This window comes from Xenopus laevis, chromosome 7L, assembly GCF_017654675.1.
Source record: "Xenopus laevis strain J_2021 chromosome 7L, Xenopus_laevis_v10.1, whole genome shotgun sequence".
NCBI lineage: Eukaryota > Metazoa > Chordata > Amphibia > Anura > Pipidae > Xenopus > Xenopus laevis.
Genome location: NC_054383.1, coordinates 98,410,282 through 98,435,130, shown reverse-complemented (window position 1 = coordinate 98,435,130; position 24,849 = coordinate 98,410,282). Strand labels below are relative to the sequence as shown.

Sequence of the window (24,849 nt, the reverse complement as noted above, 5' to 3'; positions counted from 1 at the left end):
GTTGATTATGACTACCCACCAGATAAATTGCACGAGGAGAAGATCTATTTAAAATTAAAGAACTTAAAGGACTTTTCACAAAACCATTTGATGGATACACTGGCAAAGGAAGTAGGAGGTCAATCAGCCATGTTCAATATTAATGAAAACCAATTAAAAGTAAAAAAACTAAGCAGGAAGCTGTAGCTCTCGATTCATGTTGTCCCTATGAAACTATACCCTCTTATCGTTGCATAACCAATTAATAAGATCAGATGAGTAATGATAGTAAACATTTCTCTGGTTGAGGATGGCAGGAACAAGAATCAAGAAATAATATATTATATATTTTAAGAGAAAAATGAGGATGACCAAAATAATGCATATGAACTTTGAATGTAAAAAAAAATAATAAACTTTTCGAATTATTTTTATTCAGACCAGTTATTCCTAAATAGAATTCTGATAGTTTGGTCTCCAGATCTAAATCGAATTGCGTCTTGAAACCAGCAGTTTTAGGTGTGATAGTCATTTTTTTTTTTTAGTAATAGACCTTTTTAAACCCAAAATAAGAAAACCCATTTTTCAGTTTCCACCATCGCTAGAGAAAGGAAATGTTCAGAATTAGAATTATATTAAAGCAATCTTTTTCACCCAAATCATTTTGGATGTAGACAAAGTAATTAGAATCCGTTTTTTTCTGAAGATTCAGAATTTAAAGAAGAAGTGCTACAGAGCAGAGCATCTCAGGATCAATATGGTTAAGAAACAAGAGTAATTTGGAACTAGCTATAAATAGGCCAGGGCACAACTCAGTAAAAAGTATGTACTGACATGTTTGGACAGAATCTAACAGGCACAACATTGAGCTACGTCTATTAGATAATATGGAGCAGCTAATGGAATTAAAGGGGTTGTTCACCTTTGACATAACTTTTAGTATGATGTAGAGAGTGATATTGGTTTTCTTTTTTTTTTATTATTTAAGGTTTTTGAGTTATTTATTTAGCTTTTTATTCAGCAGCTTTTCAATTTGCATTTTAAGCAATTTGGTAGCTATGGTTCAAATTACCCTAGCAACCATGCATTGATTTGTATAAGAGACTGGAATAGGAGTGGGCCTGAATAGAAAGACACGTAATAAAAATTAGCAATAACAATAAATTTGTAGCCTTACAGATCATTTGCTTTTTAGAAGGGGTCAGCGACGCCCATTTGAAAGCTGCAAAGAGTCAGAAGAAAAAAGCAAATAACATTCTATAACATACTAAAGTTGAACCACCCCTTAAAGTAGAACTCAGGACACTGTCTGAAGCGGTAAAGCTGCAGTACAATGAGCCTTGAGCCTCCAGCCTACCTCAACATTGCCATGGCAAGGGCAGACAGCCATAAAACAAAGTCTTTAGTAAATACACCTTCCAGTTCTGGTGCCAGTGCAAAGCAGTTACAGAAGCAGACCTATCAAACAAACACAATCAACATGACCTATAGGTTAAGTTTTAATATAGAGGAATAGTTTAAAATGTAGTTATTTGGTGTATATTCTTACTTTTTCAAAATACACCCAACCCTCTCTTGAAACTTATCTTATGTATCTGTCTGATTCCAGAAGAGAATTCCTCTACTTCACAGCTCTCACTGTATCAAACACAATTTGAAGTGATACCTCCTTTCTTCAAACCTGAATGGATGGTCCTTGTGCCTGCTGGAAGGGCCTACTGGTAAATAAAGCAACCCTGGTTGAAATGAATTGGCATAGTATAAATCACACTAAATCATTTGTGAATGAGAGTAGAAGACACTTCTGCATGTCCCAAACATTTTCAGTTTTTATTTTTATGAGCCACAGTTTCAAGTCATAAAATTGCACACGTATTGAGTTCTCTCAATCATTCCACAACCACAAACAAATTCATGCAGAACAGTGTAATATGAAGAACTAGCAATGGCTTGTTTTCCAAATACCTAGTCTACCAGCTCCAAATAAATACACAACCAATGCAGGTCCTAGATTATCACACTGTTCACTTAAAAAACGAATGACATCTGCACCAAAAATGTCAGGACGCAAAGAAATTTTGCCTTAAAAAATATTTTGAGCCCAAATTGTCATTTTTTCCCCCATACGTTCAACGTCTGTTAAAAGTACAGTATCTGTTTCCATGAAGCACTCAAGGTCAAAAACTGGAACATATCTGTCACCCATTATTAGTAAATCAGGGTAAACAACAAGTAAATCAGATATTTCCCCTTGGTATTCACTTATGGCATGGGACTACAAGGCCTGGTTAAAAAAAACAAAACCACCTCCTCCTGTAATAAAAAAACATACCAAAGATTGCAAGCCAGAATGCACGTTGTTATGTTCTAGCTTAGAATCTAAAAGTCTTTGTAAATTTGTACATGAAACATTCATGACTCGGGGTGTTTCTAATGTTTTAAACAAAATTTAAAGCATTAACATTATGCTTTGGTTTTTCGTTACACTTTTGTGGAAATGTATCTCCCTGATTCCGAGCAGTCTCCAAGGCACGGCCAAAAGTCCCATGTTAATGTTATAATTCTGTCTTGGATTTGGAGTCCACAGGTGGTCCTTGAACATGTTCTACAGGGGAGTCTTTGTTTTCTGCAGCAACCGAATCTGTATTATCAAGTTGTTTATCTATTGCATTCGCATCAGGGGTCACAGATGGTGATTCTGAGTCAGACGGTCTCACATTGGCCTCCCCTGGAGGAAGTGGTTTGCCTGTTTTCTCTAGTGCCTCTTCCTGGAATAGATCTGCTTCCGGACTGAAGAGCATTTTTATCAAGTCATCAGCCTGGACTCTTTCCTAAAATGAAGGGGAAAAAACCCAGAAACAAACTAAACAGTTAAAATATTTTTGTTACTTTTGGACTGTCAGTGCTATGTATGTAGCCGAGAGGGCATTTTCACAGTTGTGTAACATTAGGGGGCAGATTTATCAAGGGTTGAATAGTAAATTCGAATTTGAATTTTCGAGTTTCAAAATTCACACATTTGAATTTTAATCCCCCTATTCGAATGTAAATTACAATGTGAGATTTATCACACCTCGGCTATTAAAACAGTATTAATTCCAATATTTGCCACCTAAAACCTGCCCAGTTCACGTACAAGTCAATGGCGGAGGTCTGTTGAGCCATTTGGCAATGTTAATATAATAGCCTTCCTGACATTCAAGTTTTTTTTTTTTTCAGAGAAAACTCTATTACGATTCGAATTTTTGGGTTGGAACCATTCGATCGCATAATGGACATTCAAAGTTTTTCTTAAATAACCTCCCAGTCGAATTGTGAGTATATTCGAATAAAAAAAAATTCACATGAAATCAAAATTCTTGACTCCATAAACTACCCCTCTGGCTCATACTTCATATATTAACTGCCAACCCAATATAAACAGAAAAAAAGTTAATATAGCTAAAATGTTTAAAGGGATATTACCCTAACAAACATCTTTACATGAAAATAAGTTAATAAAATGTAATAAATTATCCCCTTGTTTGAGTAGTTTCTCCTAGGTATTCCAGTTTCCTTCCATACTTTCCAAAAACATGCAGGAAGGCTAATAAAATTCACCATTGTGCATGTGTTTTAGAGTCTTGCATGGAACTAATGCATGGAGACTTGAGGCCTATTGGTAATCCATGGGTACCCGACCCCCTGCTGGACTAGTGTGTGTAAGACAGGGACCTTAGGCTAACGTGACAACTGAGGTTTCTCTGAGGGTGATGAAAATGCTATATGGCCCATTCTATCCTGTGTGTTTAGGCAGTGGAATTCCTCTGTCCCTGCGCACACAGAGCAGATTTTGGCAAGAAAAATCTTAATATAGTAGCAGGCCATCGGGGGGAGGGGGGGTGAATAAAACACCATATATTGCACAAAATCCAACTTGCTTTAAAAACACTACAAAAGAAATGTATAGCACAGGGTGCATGGCATGAAGATTATTGCTAAAAGCCCACTGAGTTGTGCTACTTCGAATCACAAAGTATTCACTCTGTGTGAGCACCACAAGCTCCAACCCAGCCAGACAAGTATTGGGTATCGGCCCATGATAATGCTGGTCCTCTTTCTTCTCTCATACTGTAATATAGTGTATCATTTGCACAACATTTTGAACATACTCAATAGAAATGTTATTCAACTTTGGCTTAAAAAAGAGCAGTGTATTATTTGTGCCTTGGGTTAAGGTTACTGGGTTATTGGTAAAACAAAAAAAAATAATCCTGCTATTAACTTACCCTCTCATTATGACGGGGATCTAGAGTGAACCATAAAGCAACAGCGCACCTCTGGCCTTTAGTAACTGCATTTACTCCATGAGGATTTTCTTCTCCAGAGGAGAATCCCACCATTCGCCCACACTGTGGTCTCACTTCAGCCTAGAAACAGTACATAGGTGTGAATAAATAGATTGCACATTTAATTAACAAAAAAAACTAGGAGGCATTTAAATCTTTACCCCTGTAAACCCTTTAAGAACGCCTTTAGAAAGTAGATGTTTAAAGTGCTTCTCTGTTGCTTCCAATAGTTTTTCATATACTGTGTGTACCTGTTTCAAGACTTGCTTCTTGCTTTTCGGCACACCTGCTGTCCTTTAACAAGCTATCCTTTAATTGATTATAAATTAACTGAATATACAAGCGGTTTTCCATTGAGTTATGGACTGGAAATTATAGTTAGTGAGGTGCTTTACATATGAAAAAGGGGACAATATAGGGTATGGTCTTTGTATGACCACCTGAGTGCCCAGAAGACTAGCACACAAATGCGGATTGCCTTCACAGTGGTGTTGAAGGAGTATGAATTAAAAAGAAACAGGGTTTAGTTATTAAAGTGAACAGAAACCATTTCAGGGAAGAATAAAATACTTACAGTTATTGTTTTTGCATCAAGTTCTGTGAAAACAAAATTTCCTCCTTCAAAATCCCCATTTAAATACAGTATGGCACTATAAGAAAAGGAAAGCATGATGGTGAATCCATGAGTTAAACAACTTACATGTGTATGGGCTGCCAATATCCAGTTTGATCTGACACAATCCAATTTATAAGGGGTTATATTGTGCCTACCCAGATATAATTTTAATTGTATGAGGGTATAGAAATCTAGATCTGCACACCTAAAGGAGACTATCACCAAACTAAAAATTAAAAGATACTTCCCATAAAATACTTAGGTAGGACAAAAGTATGAGTTAAAAAAAGATCTATAGCTTTTTCCTTACCCTATATTATTGTCTAAACTAGTTTTTGCTCCTCCATTACTTAATATATTTTTGTGCTGGCTGATGTCCAAGTTTAGCATAGATTTATGCGAATTTAAACAATTTGGGGACTTTTTGATTCCTTGCTTTTAATTTAAATGGATAATAAATGTTACGTTTTACTAACATTTTTATTGCGAATTGCAAGGCAATAGCTATATTTGCACCCTATAGTGTACCTGTAATCACGGAAAGTATAAGCTGGATGTTCCTTTATACACATATTTGCTTCTGCATTTAGAATGCAATTATCAACGTGCACAGGATGACTTAAATCCTTTCTTCCATCCTGTTTCTCTGTAACACAAAACAAAAACATATCAGCATTTAACATGTAGGCTCATTAGTAGATACTGTAATTCTAGAAGTCATATATATATATATATATATATATATATATATATATATATATATATATATATATATATATATATATATATATATATATATATATATATATATATATATATATATATCTCTCTCTCCTAGGATACACAAGTGATGATTTAATAAATTGTGTGTTTCAAAATAATGGTAGTGCTAGTCCATTCTGAACTATGTATACTACATTACACCCACAATCGTATTCAGGAGGATATAGAATCTATCTATATATTAATCAAAGTAAATCTCTTTTACCTGATCTGACACCATCCTACAAATGGTAGTTTAACCCTAAAGTGTTCATCCTTGCAGTTATTTGTTTGATGGGACTAATCTCCCCTAAATGCCTTGCCACGACTAGAATGTTCGATTCGGCTTTCCGAAATCGCCTAAATTTTCCGCGTGAGGCAATTTTGTGCGACTTCGAAAAATGAAGCATTCAGAGTGCCATCCCACCACCGATTTACATTTTAGTCTGCGGGAAGGCATTTAGGGGAGATTAGTCTACTGAAGAAGAGGTGATTTGTCGCTGGGTAACTAATCTCCCCCAATAGCCTCGTATGCCACTGCCCTAAGGGTGAAATAATTAAGATTTTGGCTCTAAAACGGACTACTTGTAAGATTTATTTAGGATTAAGTGGCCCTGTGTTCTCTCTGTAACTTACATTACGAAATTAGAGCCATCAGCATGTTTCCTCCAGTCTTAGTAATGGGCAGGTCATTTGTCTATTGTTATCAATAAAGGAATCTTTCTGATACATTTAGATTAGCCCAGCCTACTACAGTACATAAGCAATGCCTGTGTTGGTTTCTGCCCAAAATAAAATGCAAATTTAACAAAACATTGTCACCGTGCCAACAAGCCAAAAGAGGTGAATAGTTTTATTTTACCTTCAACAGCAGTTCGGCAGACAAGGTGGGAGTAAGAGAAGTAAAGTGGGCTGTCCAGTCGAAAGTATGACTCCACCACTCTTCTTACTTTATCAGTAACATTATAATATAAGAGTGCACTGTTTAAAGGAACCTTCCCCTCTTGCCCCAACTGAAAAAACAAAACAAAGATTTGATTGATTGATAGATATATCTGTCCTTATTGAGCTATACAACCCGAGCAGGATCATGCAGTCATATTGAGTAAGACGACCTACACAGGATCACGAAAGCAGAGGTCTACTTTTAATTCGAATAAATACATTTCTGGCATCACTCAATACAACTTCCAAGATATCTAGTGTTAACAGTAAGCTGTGTGGCTGGGGGTTAGTATAGAGACACCTTCAACTGTAAATTTAGAGATTTCAACATAACAAAGCTTTTAGGGGCAGCCTTGCACTATTTATAATTTTAAAAGTATCATGTCAGGTGTCATCCTATGAAACAGTCATTTTGGTCACAATTAATTGTTTATGCCAGCTAGGTGCTAAAAGACTCACGGATTTCTCGGAGACTGTGACAGTTCATATCACACTATGGAATCCAGCACATCCGCTCTAGAAAAGTGTCTTCCTATCTCACCCTAACCATGAAGGCTCCTTTGTTTCCCCTGTCACTGCAATTTTTCAATCTCCCTTTCCGAAAACAGGAAACTCCTAACCCCTCTCCTTGCCGGATTATTCCAAAAAAGCATCCATTTAAATGCCTGGTTAGATTTATCAATCTGCGCCCCTCTTCCCCAGACTGAGTACTACACAGAAGGGGAAAGCACTGAGAGGAGAGATCAGGCTCCCTAAAACCAAGCCAGCCACACTCATTGGGAGAGGTACTGGGGCTTGTAATGAGGCATTGAAAGTTCCTGACTGTTTGGATTTATGCCATGCTGAAATGCCAAACGAATGGAACAACAACAACAAACACCTTTAGTGCGAGCAAATATCTAAAACGTCTGTGAGTATATTCGTATGTCAGACACAGACGGTGAAATATTTATATTGCTGGTGAATGGTTGCGGGGTGATTGAACCGCACAGGTGGAGAGACACTTTTTTATCCTTAAAGGAATAGTTCAGTGTGAAAATAAAAACTGGGTAAATAGATAGGCTGTGCAAAATAAAAAATGTTTCTAATATAGTTAGTTAGCCAAAAATGTAATATATAAAGGCTGGAGTGAACAAATGTCTAATAAAACAGCCAGAATCCAACTTCCTGCTTTTCAGCTCTATAACTCTGAGTTAGTCAGCGACTTGAAGGGGGGCCACATGGGACATTTCTGTTCAGTGAGTTTGTAATTTACCCTCAGCATTCAGCTCAGATTCAAAAGCAACAGAAATGACCCATGTGGCCCCCCCTCAAGTCTCTGATTGGTTACTGTCTGGTAACCAGGGTAACCAGTCAGTGTAAACCAAGAGAGCTGAAAAGCAGAAAGTAGTGCTCTGACTGACTTGTTATACATAAAATCACTCCAGCCTTTATACATTACATTTTGGGCTAACTAACTATATTAGAAACATTTTTTATTTTGCACAGCCTATCTATTTACCCAGTTTTTATTTTTACACTGAACAATTCCTTTAACATACACAGGGGTGCCACCTACCTATTAAGGAAATACTACACTATATTATTATTTCTTCTTCTCCCCGAGCTTTTAGCGCTGGTTTTTCTACACACATTTCCTATTGCATATCCGAAGGAGAACGGATCCTTTAACCGGCAGAGGGGCGTGAGCTACAGAACTTGGATATTTTCTTTCGTTTTATTGAGTACTACACAGGCCAAGATGGTGGAAAATACAAACTATCTTGCTAAAAAGCAAAAACTATGGCAGCATCTTTTTCATTCTCTTCTGTTACACATAATTAGCTCTATTTTTATAGGCAACACTGTTCTAGCCCCTGAACCACACATCTTACAATCAAGTTTTAGAGTGAGGCACATGGTGATGTAGAGCCAATTCCAAGCATAGCGGACAGCACACATCCACTCCTTCTTTCTATAAATGGAATTAGAAGAAGGCTTGCAGGTGTTTTGCATTTTTAGAGGAAAAAAAAAAAAAAACACATGCAGTTCAAAACAAACCTTAAGTGCTTTGTACACAGTAACGCCATAAAACTTTTCATTTGGAGTATGGGGGGAAGTCGTTCCACGGTATCCATCACCAGCTGAAGCAGCTGCCTGAAACACAAAACAGGGGCCTAGTATCAGAAATACTATAAAAGAAAGGGTAGCCCTTCAGCCCCTTTAATGTATACTGAATAAACAAGATAAAATATATTTATGTTGCTTTATTTTCATTTGCGAATTACCACAAATTATAGCATTATAAACAACTCTTTCTGATGTCAGAACATGCCATTTCTCACTTAAAGGAAAAGCATCAATGTAGGATACAGCTGTAACATTAACTGTCAGTATTCTATTCCTTAGTTCCTGCTGTCACGTGTATCCACAAGCACCATGCCGGCACACTAGACCGTGGCGCTTAAGAGACTCATCAGTGGACTGTTGCCAGTAGTTGCAACAAAGCTCCTGTGGAACGCGAAAGCATAATTCAGCAAGTATTTTTTAATGTAGGTGATGTCTCCGCCACATAAATATGTCATGCAAGGCCATGACATATAAGAGACACAGCAACAAACTATTCTCACTGAGATTTTGTACAATATATTGGAAAGCAAGCATATACCAATTTTAATAAACCTGGGTTATGGCACCAATAGTGGGTTATGATGTCACATTTAGAAAGATAAGAAAGGATAGCCCTTGAACAGAACTTTTAGCATCAACATTGAGTCCAATTGCAATGTCTATAAACAGCCTCCAGAGGGCATCAGCAACATACACACTGAATAGTATTCCACAGACTGAGATTCTGTAATAATTCCCACAGGCAGCAATAAAATTCCGAAGGGTGAAGTTTCTTTACAATAAATAAGACCTGTTATCAAGAATGCTTGGGACCTGGGGTTTTCTGGATAACAGATCTTTCTTAATTTGGATCTTCATACCTTAAGCCTACTAAAAAAATTATTTAAGAGACCTCTCATAAAGATTAAGTATATCTTAGTTGGGATCAAGTACAAAGGTACTGTTTTATTATTACAGAGAAACTGGCAATAATTCATTTAAAATTTTAGATTACTTTATTAAAATGGAGTCTATGGGAGACGGCCTTCCTAAAATTCTGAGCTTTCTGGATAATGGATCCCATACCTGTATTTCCATAATTTAGGGCAGTGATCCCCAACCAGTAGCTCGTGAGCAACATGTTGCTCTCCAACCCTTAGATGTTGCTCCCAGTGGCCTCAAAGCAGGAGATTATCTTTGAATTCCAGGCTTGGAGGCAAGTTTTGGTTGCATAAAAACCAGGTTCATTGCCAAACAGAGCCTCAATGTAGGTTGACAATCCACATGAAAAGTGGACATGTGGCAACCCTAAATAAACGACTGTCCATTAACTGTTTCTTGACTGTGGGGAGGACTCCTCCTTCACCCTTGTTATCCCAGCAACTCCATACATCAACAGGTTGTTTTTCATATATCACAGTTAAAGCGAATTTTGAAATTCGCTAAGCCAAGGATCCCAAATTTGTTGAAAGTGTTTGATATAGCCCTTTCTTTTGAGGATTAGGTATTCTACAGAGCACTGACTGGAGAGTGTTGATATCCAGAATGCCATGGGAAGGGATGTGTTAGACTTCCAGTTAAGGGTAATCAGCCTGCGTGCTTGTTTCAGGGCTTTGTTAATGAAGATTTTGGTTTGGGAAGGGGCTTGTATTGTGATCAGGTTGCCCAGGAGGCAAACAAATAGGGTCTAAAAAATAACAAAAAGGTGGTAAAAAAGGTGATACCATTATTGGCTAACTAAGATAATTGGGTTGACATCGTGTGAAAGTTTTTTAGGAGTGGAGGTGAGAAATGCTTGTAATATGGATTGTCCTTGTGGCAGCAAGGTTGACCAGAAGTTATATAGTGTGTTATATAGTGTGGTGCAGGGCCTTCCTCTCACCAGGGCTGCCAATTGCCAGATTTGCATGGCTAGGTATAAGGTATAGAAATCAGGGGACTCTGTTCCCTCTGCATCCAGTGACTATCCTGCAATCCCATCTGTGTGTCCTTCATGGACCTCTAGTTCTGGTACTGTAGAGTATAGCCTGGATATACAGACCTGAGAGCCAAAGATTCATCTGGCATCCAGCCCCTACCTGTACATTGCTACAGGTAGGTGATTCATGCTTTTAACTATTCACAAATGGCAAGTGCTACAGCAGAATATGCAAAAAGAATGGATAACTGGTACAGTCAAACACACCAGCCTCCATCTGGAACCAGTGTAGACATGCTGCCTATAAGTGTGAATGGCCATATAATGGAGTTACCTGGAACTCACACTCCAGCTACTGATGAGAATTCAGCTATTGCCCATAGACTTGTTGAAGCATACATGCAGACTGCCACCATAGCCTTAATAAATGAATATGCAGAAAAAACTGCTTAAACAAATCCATTACTGCCTGATGCCGAATATAGTATGAAGAATTGTTTTGTACGATAATATTGGTGCATGTATGCCCACTTTTGGGCAGACAACAAACTCGCCAAATGCCAAGTTTGCCAGAACCTTGTCGTCAACGCCAGCAGCATCCTGTACCCGGCAAACGAAAAAGAGTATCGGCCCAAACACAGTTGGGCAAGAACATGGACGTAATTTCTAAGCAGCCTCTTCAAAAACCTTCATTTAGCAATTTCTAGGGTGGAGATGAATGTCTAAAACGCAAATGCAGCAAGAGAGGAAGGAGGCAAGCAAAGACACTGCTCTAGGAAAAAATCAATTCTTTAGACTGAGGCAGCAGGATAAGGAAATATCCATTTGCTATGGTTGCCCACCTAGTTCATGATTTCAAGAGCTATATAATTATTCAAGATTAAAATGTATACCTTTTCAAAAACAAATGGTGAATTAACCATGATCAATATTTATAAAAAGTTCAGTAGTGCTTGTACTTTTTTGTTGTCCTTCACAGCTTCCATACTGAACTTGTACTTTACTGCAATTAGTATTTTGACTAGTGTTAGTAAGTCTGGCACTGTTTTTCCATGTTCTGTCACTAATGGGCCATAATGGAGACGCTGTAACAAAACCAGTGTTTATTATTTACATGGTAACAAGTTTGGTTGAAAAAAAGACACTTGTCAATCAAGTTCAACCTTTTAAGTCCACATATAACCTGCCTAACTGCTATTTATTTAACTGTAAGGTAAAGCACTGATGTAGGTATTGTTAAACAGTTTGCTAAATAAATAGAAATTTAAAAAAAGTGCCAATATACAGTATAATTGTTCATTTGAAAAATCTATAATTTCTAAAATATTAATAGAATAATAATAATGAATTACCTCCAATACTGGCCATCTAATGCTAATAAACATAACCGACCCTAAGTGATCCACATCTATTAGCATTAGGTAGCCTGTGTGTTTATGAGGTGGGTATGTCTGTAAATATTTTATTTATTTAGAAACTGATTTTAAAAAAAAAAATAGCCTCCTGTAGCTCTAGTGAGCTGAAGTTCTAAAACATCTAGCCTGCCAATCCAAGACCTCATCGTTTAGCTTTTACCAAAGTATAGGAAATCACTTACATTCGTAAGTCTTAAAAGTTCCCGACACTGCTCTTCTGAGATAACGCCATCTGTAACAACTCGCTGAGACCCATTTAGTATCTTTGAATTCATCACTACGTTGACTCCATCAAACAAAACTGGACCACCTAAAGGAGAGAATTTTAAGTACACAGTTTAAACAATTCATGTAAAATTAATCAATTCTCTTTGGTGTCTGGAGAACATTTATATCATTTGGAAAATGTATTCTTATTCTTATTAAATCTTATTAGTTGGACAAAATCATGCAACTTTACAAACACACACACAGTGTGTGTGTGTGTGTGTGTGTGTGTGTGTTTTTATATATATGAACTGCTAAATAATACTGAATAACTGAAGGGGGCCTCACCTTCATGTATTGTCCTTGTTAAATCGAAGGTTTCTTTATTCTTCACTTCCACAAGATTTTCTATTTCTTTCATCAGGTTTCCAATCTCTTCAGTAATTCTGGCTGCTGTCTCTCTCTCCATCCTAAGGAGATTTTATAAACAAATTTGTGATGCCAATTTGTAATGTTCCACATGCAGAAATTAAGAAAAAAAAAACCCATTCTATTAGATGTCAATAATATGCACCCAAAAAAATCTTTGTGGTCTGTTGACCAAAGGATGATTAAAAAAAAAAAAAAAAAAAAAAACACTCCTGATTTTCATGAGGTATTACCTCCAGGGGGAAAATCAGTTTATGAGATATTGGTACATACATTTTATTAGCACATGAGTAGGGATGGGCTAATTTTTTTTGCCTTGTTTTGCCGAAAAAATTAAGCCCATAGACTTGTATGGCTTTGTGCGTCAAAATAAAAAGACAACATTTTTTTCACGCCCATAGACTTTAATGGGCGTCGGCGACATTTCGCCGGCGGGAAATTTTTGGCGAAGCGAAACAGGTAAAATTCGCCCATCCTTACACGAGGATAGTTCAGTGCCTTTGCCTACTCCTTATTGCTTCCAATTTCATTGTTAAATTAGCCAGAGGTAGCCATGTTAAAACTCCAGTAATGCTATATAGTGAAAATATATATTTTCATACATTTAATCTTTTTTATCTACCAATTTAGCACCTACAAAAAAAGTACTTGGCAAAGAATGCTCTGTTTTACACAAGAGGGTTTTCATTCTATAGTTCTGAGAGTGCCAACAATGGCATTTACACACAAATACCAGTGGAGTGTAACACATGCATTATATTTTATTAATTAATTACAAAATCTTTTTTTGGTGAACCTCTAATGTGACACTCATTGGGACACTGGTGTAGATATTATATTCCTGCCAAAGGCAAGATAAAATTGTTTGCATTAAAGAATGTAGAAACAATGACATGACTACAAAGATTCATTATCTTTTTTCCTATTAAAACGCTTTACATAATATTACACATCGTTTCCATGCTTGTAAATACCCATTTGGGAAAAAGGAATTGTTATTTATTGTTAATTACAGGGCACTGATTGTAAAAGTTGTTAGATGCAAATGAATTGGGAAAGTGAAGGCTTTAATCAATGATGCTGCTGTTTCAGTGGTTTCCTGGTTGAATTTAATTACTTTTATGATCAAGTCAGTTCTTACTTGAAAGACAAAAAAGCATAGTGATACAAGCAATATTTTTGAAATATATGAAGTATTTTTTAAATGCTTACTCACTATTTTTTATTAAATAAAACTGATCTTCATTAGCATGAAGCAGAAATTAACCTGGGGTTGCAGACCCATTCAGTACCGCACACAGTATTGCGGTCTGTTTATCATACCGTGTAAAACAAAGAAAAACATTACCAGTGATGTTGTTCATAGCAACCAATCACCAATTAGATTTCAACAGTCGCCTACAAGTTAGAAAACAAACTCGTAGGTTGTTATGGGTGATGTTTTCCTCCACTGTTTTACACAGCCTTATAAATAGGCCCCTATGTGTGCAATTGAGTAGGCATAAGCATAACCTAGGGGCACATTTACTATGGGTCGAATATCAAGGGTTAATTAACCCTCGACCGTCAAAGTAAAATCCTTCGACTTCGAATATCGAAGTCGATATGATTTACATTTGCTGCGATGGAACGATCGAAGGAAAAATCGTTTGATTGAACGATTTTCCTTTCGATCCCAAATGGGCTAGAAAGCCTATGGGGACCTTCCCCATAGGCTAACATTGCTGCTCGGTAGGTTTTAGGTGGCGAAGTAGGTGGTCGAATTTTTTTTAAATAGACAGTACTTCGACTATTGAATGGTCAAACAGTCAACGATTTTTAGTTCGAATCGTTCGATTCGAAGACGTAGTCGAAGGTCGAAGTAGTCAATTCGATGGTCGAAGTAGCCAAAAAAAAATACTTCGAAATTCAAAGTATTTTTTATTCTAATCCTTCACTCGAGCTAAGTAAATGTGCCCCCTAATGTTGCATTTACCTGTCTTGGCAAATTACTCTTGTTCATTTTCTCAAACTTTATTTATAAAAGAAAGTAATTAATTTCTTACTTTTGTTTTTCTCTAAGCCTCTTTGGTATAACATTTTCTGGAGTCCAGCTATCCTGTAAACAATAAGAAATACAAATGATCATGATCAACGATGTTATTGATAACAGACCTCTTTAACTAAAGACATACAGTTAGGGCATGATATTGCAGTAAGGGAGTAATTTAGAGAAAAAAAACATAAGTGCTTTGAAAATCACACCATGATGAAACTTCCTTATGCTCAGATTAACCTAATTATATCCAATCAATTGGGAAACATTTTTGTCCATGTTCTAATTGAAGTTTTAGGTCCTAGACCCAAACAGCATTATGGGAGTAAATTCCTTTTATTGTGTTGGGTGCGACCAAGAGGTTTTGTTAAATAAAATGTAGCTCCATTGACAAGCCCAACGGAAAATGTGAACATATGCATTTTGTTGCTGATTTTCTCTCAGTGTAGCTTGACAACAGTCTGAGGCTGGGCCTTTTAATGAAATTACAAGAGTGAGTGCATGAAAGTAGATCTGCTTTCCTCCACCTGTGTACAAAACAAAAGCAAAGGAAAGCAGACAATCTTCTATGTGTGTCCTTACATTTAGGCTGATGGCAACAAAAAACATTTTAAGCAACCATGATCAGAATGCTAGGAATGGCCACAGGTTACTGTACCTAACTGTGACACAGGTAGCTTGTGGCCTGTGACTGTTGCCCACAAATAAACCTGTGTTTTTGGTAGACCTATGGCTCTCTAAATAGATGCCAAGCTAAAGTTCTCAGAATTCCTACAGGGAATGATGGCTATAGGCTGCCCAACCCTGATCAATAGTTTTACTGCTCTGTTACAATCACCCTGGTAGACATATAGTGACAATGTGCATTGTTAGGGGTACATAAGTACTGAAATAATACAACATAATGGTCAAAATGTTTTGAATTTTGGGTTAAGTTATCCATTACAGTCAAAACATTTGGCCTGGCCAACACAAAGCTATGGGGCTGATTAATCACACCTTAAAACAATGGCAAGCAATTTAACAATGTATCTGGGGGCAAGGATTCTGGGAGGTGATAGGGAATTACCTCCCAATAGATTTGAATGCTATTCAACAAGCTCTGTTGAATTGAGATAGGTATTAGGATTGATAAAGTGTTAAAAATGTGCATGGCAGCCAGGAAAAATTTGTTCAGAAAAATATCAATGCTGAGAATCCTGAATACTCGATATTTGATATTTTTTTTCCAAGTTATTTTTTTATTGAATTTTAACTTTCCCCACAAACAAACAAAAGAAAAAAAGAAATATATGGAAGGTACAAATTAGAATCAGTTTTCTTTGCTTAGTTCACATAGTGTATCAATGACAGTTAGCATTTAGATACAATTATTTGGTTTTGCCTGTCTGGAATTATTAACAAATATGTAGAACCTTATGCCAAAGTATCTTACTGCAATATTTGATATTTAATCCCCATGGATATACAGCCACTTATAACCAAATGGTTGTGCAGTTGCGCGATTCCACCTAATTAATCATGTTATTGTAATATTACAGTATATACTTTCCCCTACATTTTCAGCTTCTTTATTTAGCTTTAATTGATGAATAAGTAATATAAAAAATAAGGCCTGTTTTCTTTTTCCTTTTAGCTGTCCCATGTTCATAATTTACAATTTGCAGACACAGTTATACAATTACTTGTTACTCACTGGGTCGACAAAAGGAATTCCAAAGGTGTCATAGGCAAAGTAAAGCAGTTCTTTCTCAAGCACACTTCTTCGAATATAAGCATTAATATCCTGAAAAAAGAAATGTAACCTAGATATTGAAACCCATTTACAGTCACTTTATTACAAACACAGACACAATGGAGGGCATTGTCTGATAGTTTAGTTCTTCATCTGCTGTGATATATAATAACTGCACATTAATAAGTAAAGTATCAACTGCTGCATTGATTGAAACCCTTTAGTGCCCTGCTTCGTTCTTCTATTGTTTTTTTGATATCAGCATCAAGGCATCTCTCCTGTTGGGTGAATGCTTGTAGTATAGGGCTTTTGTACTTTCTCCAATTCGCCAACTATTTCTCCATCTACATGCACTGATCTATATGTCCTACTTGTTTTGTACAGAACTAATAAACAAGGTGGACCATTTATAAAAACGTTATAATAAATCATCAACTCCGTCACATTGATTTCAAAAACATTGAAGAAAACTATTACATTAATGGCAACAGACACATAGGATAACAGATCTCAAGGAGACTTACCTCTCTTGCAAAAATCAACTTTGCCTCTTCTTCTCCAAGTACAGCAGCATAGTAAGCCAAATTCTGATTCATAACCTCATCATTAGGGAAGAATAGCAGGAAGGTTTTTGCACATTCAATTGCTTTTGTGTAATTATTAGCTGGAAAATAAAATAAGTGTGTAATTCCAGACTGATTGGAAGATAAACAATGGAATTGTTTAGTGGGCATTTCCTTAATTCAGAAGGATGAATTAATGAGGTTACACATTTATTGTTATTGATACTTTTAATTGCTCATCATTCTAATGAGGCCCTCTCCTTTTCATATTCTGCTCTCTTATTCAAATCAATGTATGGTTTCTAGGGTAATTTGGACCCTAGCAACCAGACTGATGAACTGCAAAGTGGAGAGTAACTCAAAAACCACAAATAATAAAAAATTAAAACCAATTGCAAATTATCTCAGAATATCACTCTCTACGTCATACTAAGGGGCACATTTACTAATGGTCGAATATCGAGGGTTAATTAACCCTCAATATTCGACCATCGAAGTAAAATCCTTCGACTTCGAATATCGAAGTCAAAGGATTTTACCGCATTTACTTCGATCAAAGGATTTTAATCCATCAATCCAACGATTTTCCTTCGATCAGAAATTGCTTAGAAAGCTTATGGGGAAGGTCCCCATAGGCTAACATTGGTGCTCGGTAGGTTTTAAGTGGCGAAGTAGGTAGTCAAAGTTTTTTTTAAAGAGACAGTACTTTGACTATCGAATGGTTGAACGATTTTTAGTTCGAAACGTTCAATTCGAAGGTCGAAGTAGCCTATTCAATGGTCGAAGTTTTTTTACTTCGAAACCTTCACTCGAGCTTAGTAAATGTGCCCCTAAATGTTACTGTGAACAGCCCCTTTAATCAGTACTTTTCCCCTCAAGTCTATATGACACCCATTATATTAAGAATCATCTACATCTAATTGTTATGAAATGGACCCTCCAGATCAGATATTCTGATGAGCCCTAGGAGGCCCAAGTAGACATTGCTCTCTACAAGCAATGTTCTTCCTTGAAGTGTTGTGATACCAGATTCCTATAATTTCTTTGGGGGGGGGTCGATGATGACAGTACCTTAAAGTGTACAGTTAGTTATGAGTATATGCTCTGGTGTATAATTTAGAGTGACTTAATTGGATGGAAATCTTTCTTTTTACAACCCAACTGTATTTATTACATCTTAACTCACTAGCTATTGTGTGCTAATTGTGTGAATAGAAGAGATTTAAAAACAACTGCTTTACTTTCCTATTGTTATTGTATACCTTCTAATTCTCTCTATATGTCACTTTTTTATAATCCACTCTTATGTTCTGCTGCCAATTTGCTTATTCTTTGCTGGTTCAGCAAAGGCAACAGATGTATTGTATAGACAGGTAAATATGGAGTAGAAAAGCGTCTCCAGCCAAGTAGACTAAATGACCCATGGTTTGGCAATTTCAGTATTGTGAGTTTTACACCAAAAATTTTTGGTTTCCATGTAGTTACAGTAGACCATTTGTACTGTCTGGTCAATATTCTTTTTTTCTGGGATTAATATATAACCACTAATAGCAATAACTGCAATAAAAAGAACTTACTGTTGTAGTATGCAAACTGCAAGTAGTTTAAGTGTGAGGGGAGGAAATCTTCAATTGGCTTATCACGTCCTGGTTGTGATGCTAGCTCTGTTACACAGCTCTGCCTGCAGTTCATAACTTGAACATAATGATCTAAAAATAAAAAGACATACATATAATATATAGCTATCTATCTATAGTACACAAAAGCCATGAATATCCTGTAAATTATATCCTTATAAACGGTGAGTAGTGATGTCATCAGTTATAAACGGTGAGTAGTGATGTAATTTCTGTCACATGACTCACTAAAATTTGTGTATTATAATAAATAAAGTACCCCCAGTTGTAAAATATGAGGATATTAGAAGTTACCTCGGAGTTCCATGACCTGTATAAAAACACTCGGCCTTCGGCCTCGTGTTTTTATATTGTCATGAAACTCCTCAGTAACTAATAATATCCTTATATTTTACAAGAGGGGGTACTTTATTCACTATATAATACACAAAAGCCATGAATATCCTGTAAATTATATCCTTATAAACGGTGAGTTCTGATGTCATCAGTTATAAACGGTGAGTTCTGATGTCATTTCTGTCACATGACTCACTGAAATTTGTGTATTATAATAAAGTACCCCCAGTTGTAAAATATGAGGCGATTAGAAGTTACCTCGGAGTTCCATGACCTCTATAAAAACACTCGGCCTTCGGCCTCGTGTTTTTATATGGTCATGAAACTCCTCGGTAACTTATAATATCCTTATATTTTACAAAAGGGGGTACTTTATTCACTATATATCTATCTATATCTATATCTATATATGTTATTTATTGAAGGTCGAGTTGATTTTTACCCGAAAAATTTGATTTACTTTGAATTTTTTGGAGAACTATTATACCCCAAAGCTGGAAATACCGAAAATACCGAAAATACTCCAGCTAAAACCTGTCGAGGTCATATAAAAGTTAATGGCAGAGGTCCCTTGAACCATTTGAAGATGTTTGTAGCCTTCATGATGTTCGGGTTTTCTTTCAGTGTGTTTTGCTCGAAAACTCAATTAGAGAAATTCAAGATTTTTTTTTTCACCCCAAATTCAGTGATTCAAGCTTTTTACATTTGAGTTTTTTCATAAATTAGAAAACATTCGAGTTGTGAGTTCATTAGAGATATAAAAAACCTCTGAAACGCGACCTTTGATAAATAACCCCCATAATGAATGCACATAAGTAAACAGTGAGCAGCTTATCTTCATACCAGTGGTGCAGCTTTAGAAGGGACAGATCCACGGGGAACCAAGGAGCCTCTGAACGGATTCGGGGGCGGACAGGTGTTCAATTTTGTGCAGCAGATGGGACCCCAAAGTTACACCCCCTTATTTTAACATTTGTAAAAATTGTAAAACCATATTTTTTTAAAAGTGCAGCGATGCTAGTGTTAATGCAAACCCATAAGGATACAGCTACACTGTACAAGAATGGTGCCTCAATAGCTTTGACCCTTGAATGCAATTAAAAAAACTGAATCACAAAAGTAAATAGAAACCTGAAACCATCATTTTAAAGCATAACTATTAGAAATAAGGATAAATGATGTGATGATAACACCTACTTTAGGACTCTTTGAGGGTCATCACAAAGAATGAAGAAAATAAACCAGTGATAAAGAATGGCTATACAAGGGTAACTAAAGTAAGTATTAATAATAACACATTTATGAGGAACTAGGTGTCTTCGGCCTTTTAGTTTATTTAGGGTACATTATGAAGTGTCCATATATGAAATAGAACTCTACCTGTTATACTCTGGAATAAATCAGAATTATAATCCATGTAGTTGTAACCATCATAATCATAGGCCCCTTCACACATGCTCCGACACTCAAGGTCAGCTACAAAATATTCCTCCAAAGCCTTCTCAAAATGTGCAATAGAAGGTGCTGGCTCCTCATCTGTGTAATAACTCACCCCCAAACGGAACTCGTGCTGTAATAAGAAGAAAACGTTTTTTTTTTTTAAATTATGCAAAGAATTACACAAATGTCATTCACTTTCTTCTTGCATAAGAAATTATTGTTGTATTCATTGAGACATGGTTATTATTAACCTAGTGACTTTCCATGCCTTGTGGGATCACATGCTTTAGAGCATAATGGTTTCATGTACATGTTCTTACCATGTGGGGTTTTGCTTCCAGATCCCTAAAGTCAGATTCCTTAACACCTTCCATCATCTTGTAATACTCCAAGTTCTGTCTCATTTCCATGTGTTCTGGGTTCGCAATGTAAAAGGTGTATGCAGCAGCCACTGCTTTGTCAATTTTATGGATCTGAATAAAAAAAGGAATAATCCCAACAGATTTAGTTACATGCCAAATTAAAAATAATTACATTTAAAAATAACTGTAAAACCATATAAAATTTTTAATTAACATATGCTAGAATGTTGCCGAAGACCAAAATTTTGGTTGCAGTTTCATTTTAGGGGGGTTATTTATCAAAGGTCGAATTGTACAGCTTTGTGAGATTTTTTTATACCTCAAATAAAATCACAACACGAATGGTTTATAATTTAACAAAAAACTATCAGTGAATTTGGGGTTAACAACCCGAAAACTCGAATTAATTTTTTTGGGGAAAAAAAACCTTGAATCACTCAAATTGATCGAATTTTTTGAGCGAAACAAACGAAAAAAAAAAAACTCGAAAATCATGAAGGCTACAAACATCTTCAAATGATGACTTCTACATGACCTCAACAGGTTATACCTGGTGTATTTTCAGATTCACGCTATTTACAAATTCGGGGTATAATAAATTTGGACGCACCGAATCCAGGATTCGGTTCGGGATTCAGCCTTTTTGAGCAGGATTCGGCCGAATCCTTCTGCCCGGCCGAACCGAATCGTAGTTTGCATATGCAAATTAGGGGCGGGGAGGGAAATCTTGTGACTTTTGTCATAAAACATGTTTTCCCCTTCTCACCCCTAATTAGCATATGCAAATTAGGATCTGGATTCGGTTCGGTATTCGGCTGAATATTCCAAGAAGGATTCAGGGGTTCGGCCGAATCCAAAATAGTGGCTTTGGTGCATCCCTAATAATAAATCACAAAAATACCCTCAAAAACTTACATTTTTTGCAGAAAAAACAACTTCACCTTTGATAAATAACCCCCTAAATGTAAAAGTGGAAAATAAAACTCATAATTTTCCTTACTATGGTATTTATTTTGCCTTACAATAGATGGTTTGCAGAATTTTTGGTACAAAACAGTGTTGTAACCAACCTCTCCTCCTGGGATAATATATTGCCACACTGCCGCTGCAGAGTTCTCTGTATATAATATGTATGCTCAGCTATCTATTTTGAACATTAGAGGCTCTGTAATTCTCTGTACTCAGGACATTCAACTTCTGTGCTGAAATAAGCAACATGGCAGCTTCCAGTTATACATTAATTTATAGTGTTTAATTATATATACTGCTACTATATGAATTCTGTGACATACCTAGTACATGTATGGGACCTGTTATCCAGAATGCTTGCGATCTAGAGTTTTTTGGATAATGGGTCATTCTGTAATTTTGATCTTTATGTCTACTAGAAAATAATTTAAACATTAAATAAACCCGATAGGCTGGTTTTGCTTCCAATAAGGATTACTTATATCTTACTTTGGATCAAGTACATGGTACTGTTTTATTATTACAAAGAAAATGGAAAGCATTTTTTTAAAAAAAAAGTGGATTATTTTGATGAAATGTAGTCAATGGAAGATGGCCTCCCCATAAATCAGTGCTTTCTGGATAATGGGTTTTCGAATAAGACATCCCATACCTGTAAAAAGAAATTCCTGCCCCACACAGGAGTTATCATCAGGTACTGAACTCTGTCTCTACTAGTGGTTAAATGGTTTTTTTCACCTTTTAATTAACGTATAGTAGGGTGTAGAGAGTGATATTCTGAGACAATAAGCAATTGGCTTTCATTTTTTATTATTTGTGGTTTTTGAGTTATTTAGCTTTTTATGCAGCAGCTCTCCAGTTTGTAATTTCAGCAATCTGGTTGCTAGGATTCAAATTACCCTAGTAACCATGCATTGATATGAATAACAGATTGGAATATAAATAGGAGAGGCCCCAAACAGAAAGATAAGTAATAAAAAGTAGCAAAAACTAAAAATGTATAGCTTTAAGGTAGCATACACAGAGAGATCCGCTCGTTTGGCGATGCCATACGAGTGGATCTCTCTCCGATATGCTCACATTGAGGTGGGTGATATCGGCCCTAGGGCCCAAAGATCAGATCATAATGCAGCCAATACTGGCAGTCGGATTGCAGGACTGCATCAATGAACAGATGTGGCCACGATTCGACTGAGTTTTGAAACCTGCCTGATCGACATATGCCCAACTTTTGGCCAGACATCGATCGGGGAAGCCAGTCGGAGGGCCCCCACTCACAGGCCAATAAGCTGCCGACTCAGTCTGTCGTCAGCTTTTATCGGCCCGTGTATGGCCAGCTTTACAGAGCGTTTGTTTTTAGTGTCCCCAGACTAAGCAACATCGCCGGTGCCCTCTTTGAATGATATAATGATTTTATTATAGCCATGCATATGTAGTATAGTGTATAACCAGCCCACTTATTGAAAGTAGTTGTCAACAATGGAATAATATCCAGGAATTCTGGGGTTCGCCTTGTCACTGGCAAATCCCTTGCATGGAAAAACGTTTAATTGCAAGCTCTTCAGGGCAGGAGTGTGTATAAAGAAACAAAATGAAAACAACACAGAAAAAAAAAAAATGAAATGTACACAGAAAATATTATTTTAGTAGATGCATAAAGACACAAGCTAAAGCCAAAAACGTGCCGCCATGTTATTTATCGGTGAAGACATCATCATGATTTCTTTAAATAATCTCAGTATATGGGATTTATTAATGGAGCAGCTTCCCTTGCGTTGCCCATTAGCACTGCACTAGAAAGAGTAGAGGAAGCAGGACAGGGGCCTAAAGGATTTTACAGTAAGTGCAGGAACTGGAGTGGAAAGGGTGCCTGTAACATTCCTCAAGTAAGTGTGGGAAGGAGCCCACCCCTCTGGAGGCATTCCCCACCTCAATACGTGGCAGTGCTTTGAATGGGGGAGGGAATCATTCCCAGTGACTGAGTGTCTATTACTGGGCTACAGTAGCACAGGGATCCAAATACACATAAGTCATACAACTCTGTGCAAGTGCCACTGTGATGCTGAGAGATGAGGCTCAGGAGATGGTCGCTGCATTCACACTGACAGTCGCACATCTGGCAGCTGCACCGGATGTATAAGAGCAGCATAAAATGATGTCCCCCAAGTTACCAACACTGCCCAGTACTTTATCTCCAGGACCTACAGGCCAGGCTGATCACTGGCCACTATCAACCCTGTGCTCACCCAGCTGTTGCTGAACTACTCTCTCTCTATCTCTCTCTCTCTCTATGTGCTCACTCAGCTGTTGCTGAACTACTCTCTCTCTATCTCTCTCTTTCTCTATGTGCTCACTCAGCTGTTGCTGAACTACTCTCTCTCTATCTCTCTCTCTCTCTATGTGCTCACTCAGCTGTTGCTGAACTACTCTCTCTCTATCTCTCTCTATGTGCTCACTCAGCTGTTGCTGAACTACTCTCTCTCTATCTCTCTCTATGTGCTCACTCAGCTGTTGCTGAACTACTCTCTCTCTCTTTCTCTCGCACCACAAAAGTCCTGTGAGTAAGTTTGGTAGCCTCACCTTGAAATAAGCCACCTGGAGGTAGTTGTAGGGGCTGCGCTTGTTGAACTCCAACTGCAGCTCCTGGCTGGTAATATAGAAGTCAGACGGGGCCCCGATCTTCTCCTCTTCGCAGCGTTTCAGGCATTCGGCTCTTTCCAGGAGCCTCTGGAAGAATGTCAGGTCTTGCACGGGTCCCCAGTTCAGGGGCAGATCGGAGAAGCCGCCGGTGTGGTTGGCACAATGGAGGCGGCAGCTGATGTGGTGGCGCCGTAGGAGCTCACGGTTCCGCAGCGCCTTCTCCATAAAGAGGATAACGGAATGCCAGTCGCCGCGATGATACGCCTGCACGCCGTTGTCATACAGAGAGTCATAGGGCTCCAGCCGGGCCTCGAGCACCTCAGCGCTGAGAAGAAAGAAAAACGTCCCGGTGAAGAGTAAGGACAGCGCCATGTCTGTGAGGGGCAACAACTTTTGCACCACTTCGCCAGCCACTGCTCCTCTACACGAAGCCACGCCCCTTTAT

General features: G+C 37.3%; 1 protein-coding gene across 1 annotated transcript; it reads right to left on the bottom strand.

Moving 5' to 3' along the window:
- Positions 1–1,790: 1,790 nt before the first annotated feature.
- Positions 1,791–24,810, bottom strand: p3h1.L (prolyl 3-hydroxylase 1 L homeolog). The gene is given in 15 exon segments (NM_001091034.1): positions 1,791–2,810; positions 4,248–4,388; positions 4,882–4,957; positions 5,452–5,569; positions 6,548–6,698; positions 8,671–8,766; positions 12,234–12,361; positions 12,607–12,728; positions 14,733–14,785; positions 16,419–16,508; positions 16,982–17,121; positions 18,598–18,729; positions 20,374–20,563; positions 20,754–20,906; positions 24,345–24,810. Coding segments are annotated over 15 exon segments (2,298 nt in total). The 5' UTR covers positions 24,777–24,810; the 3' UTR covers positions 1,791–2,534.
- Positions 24,811–24,849: the final 39 nt, after the last annotated feature.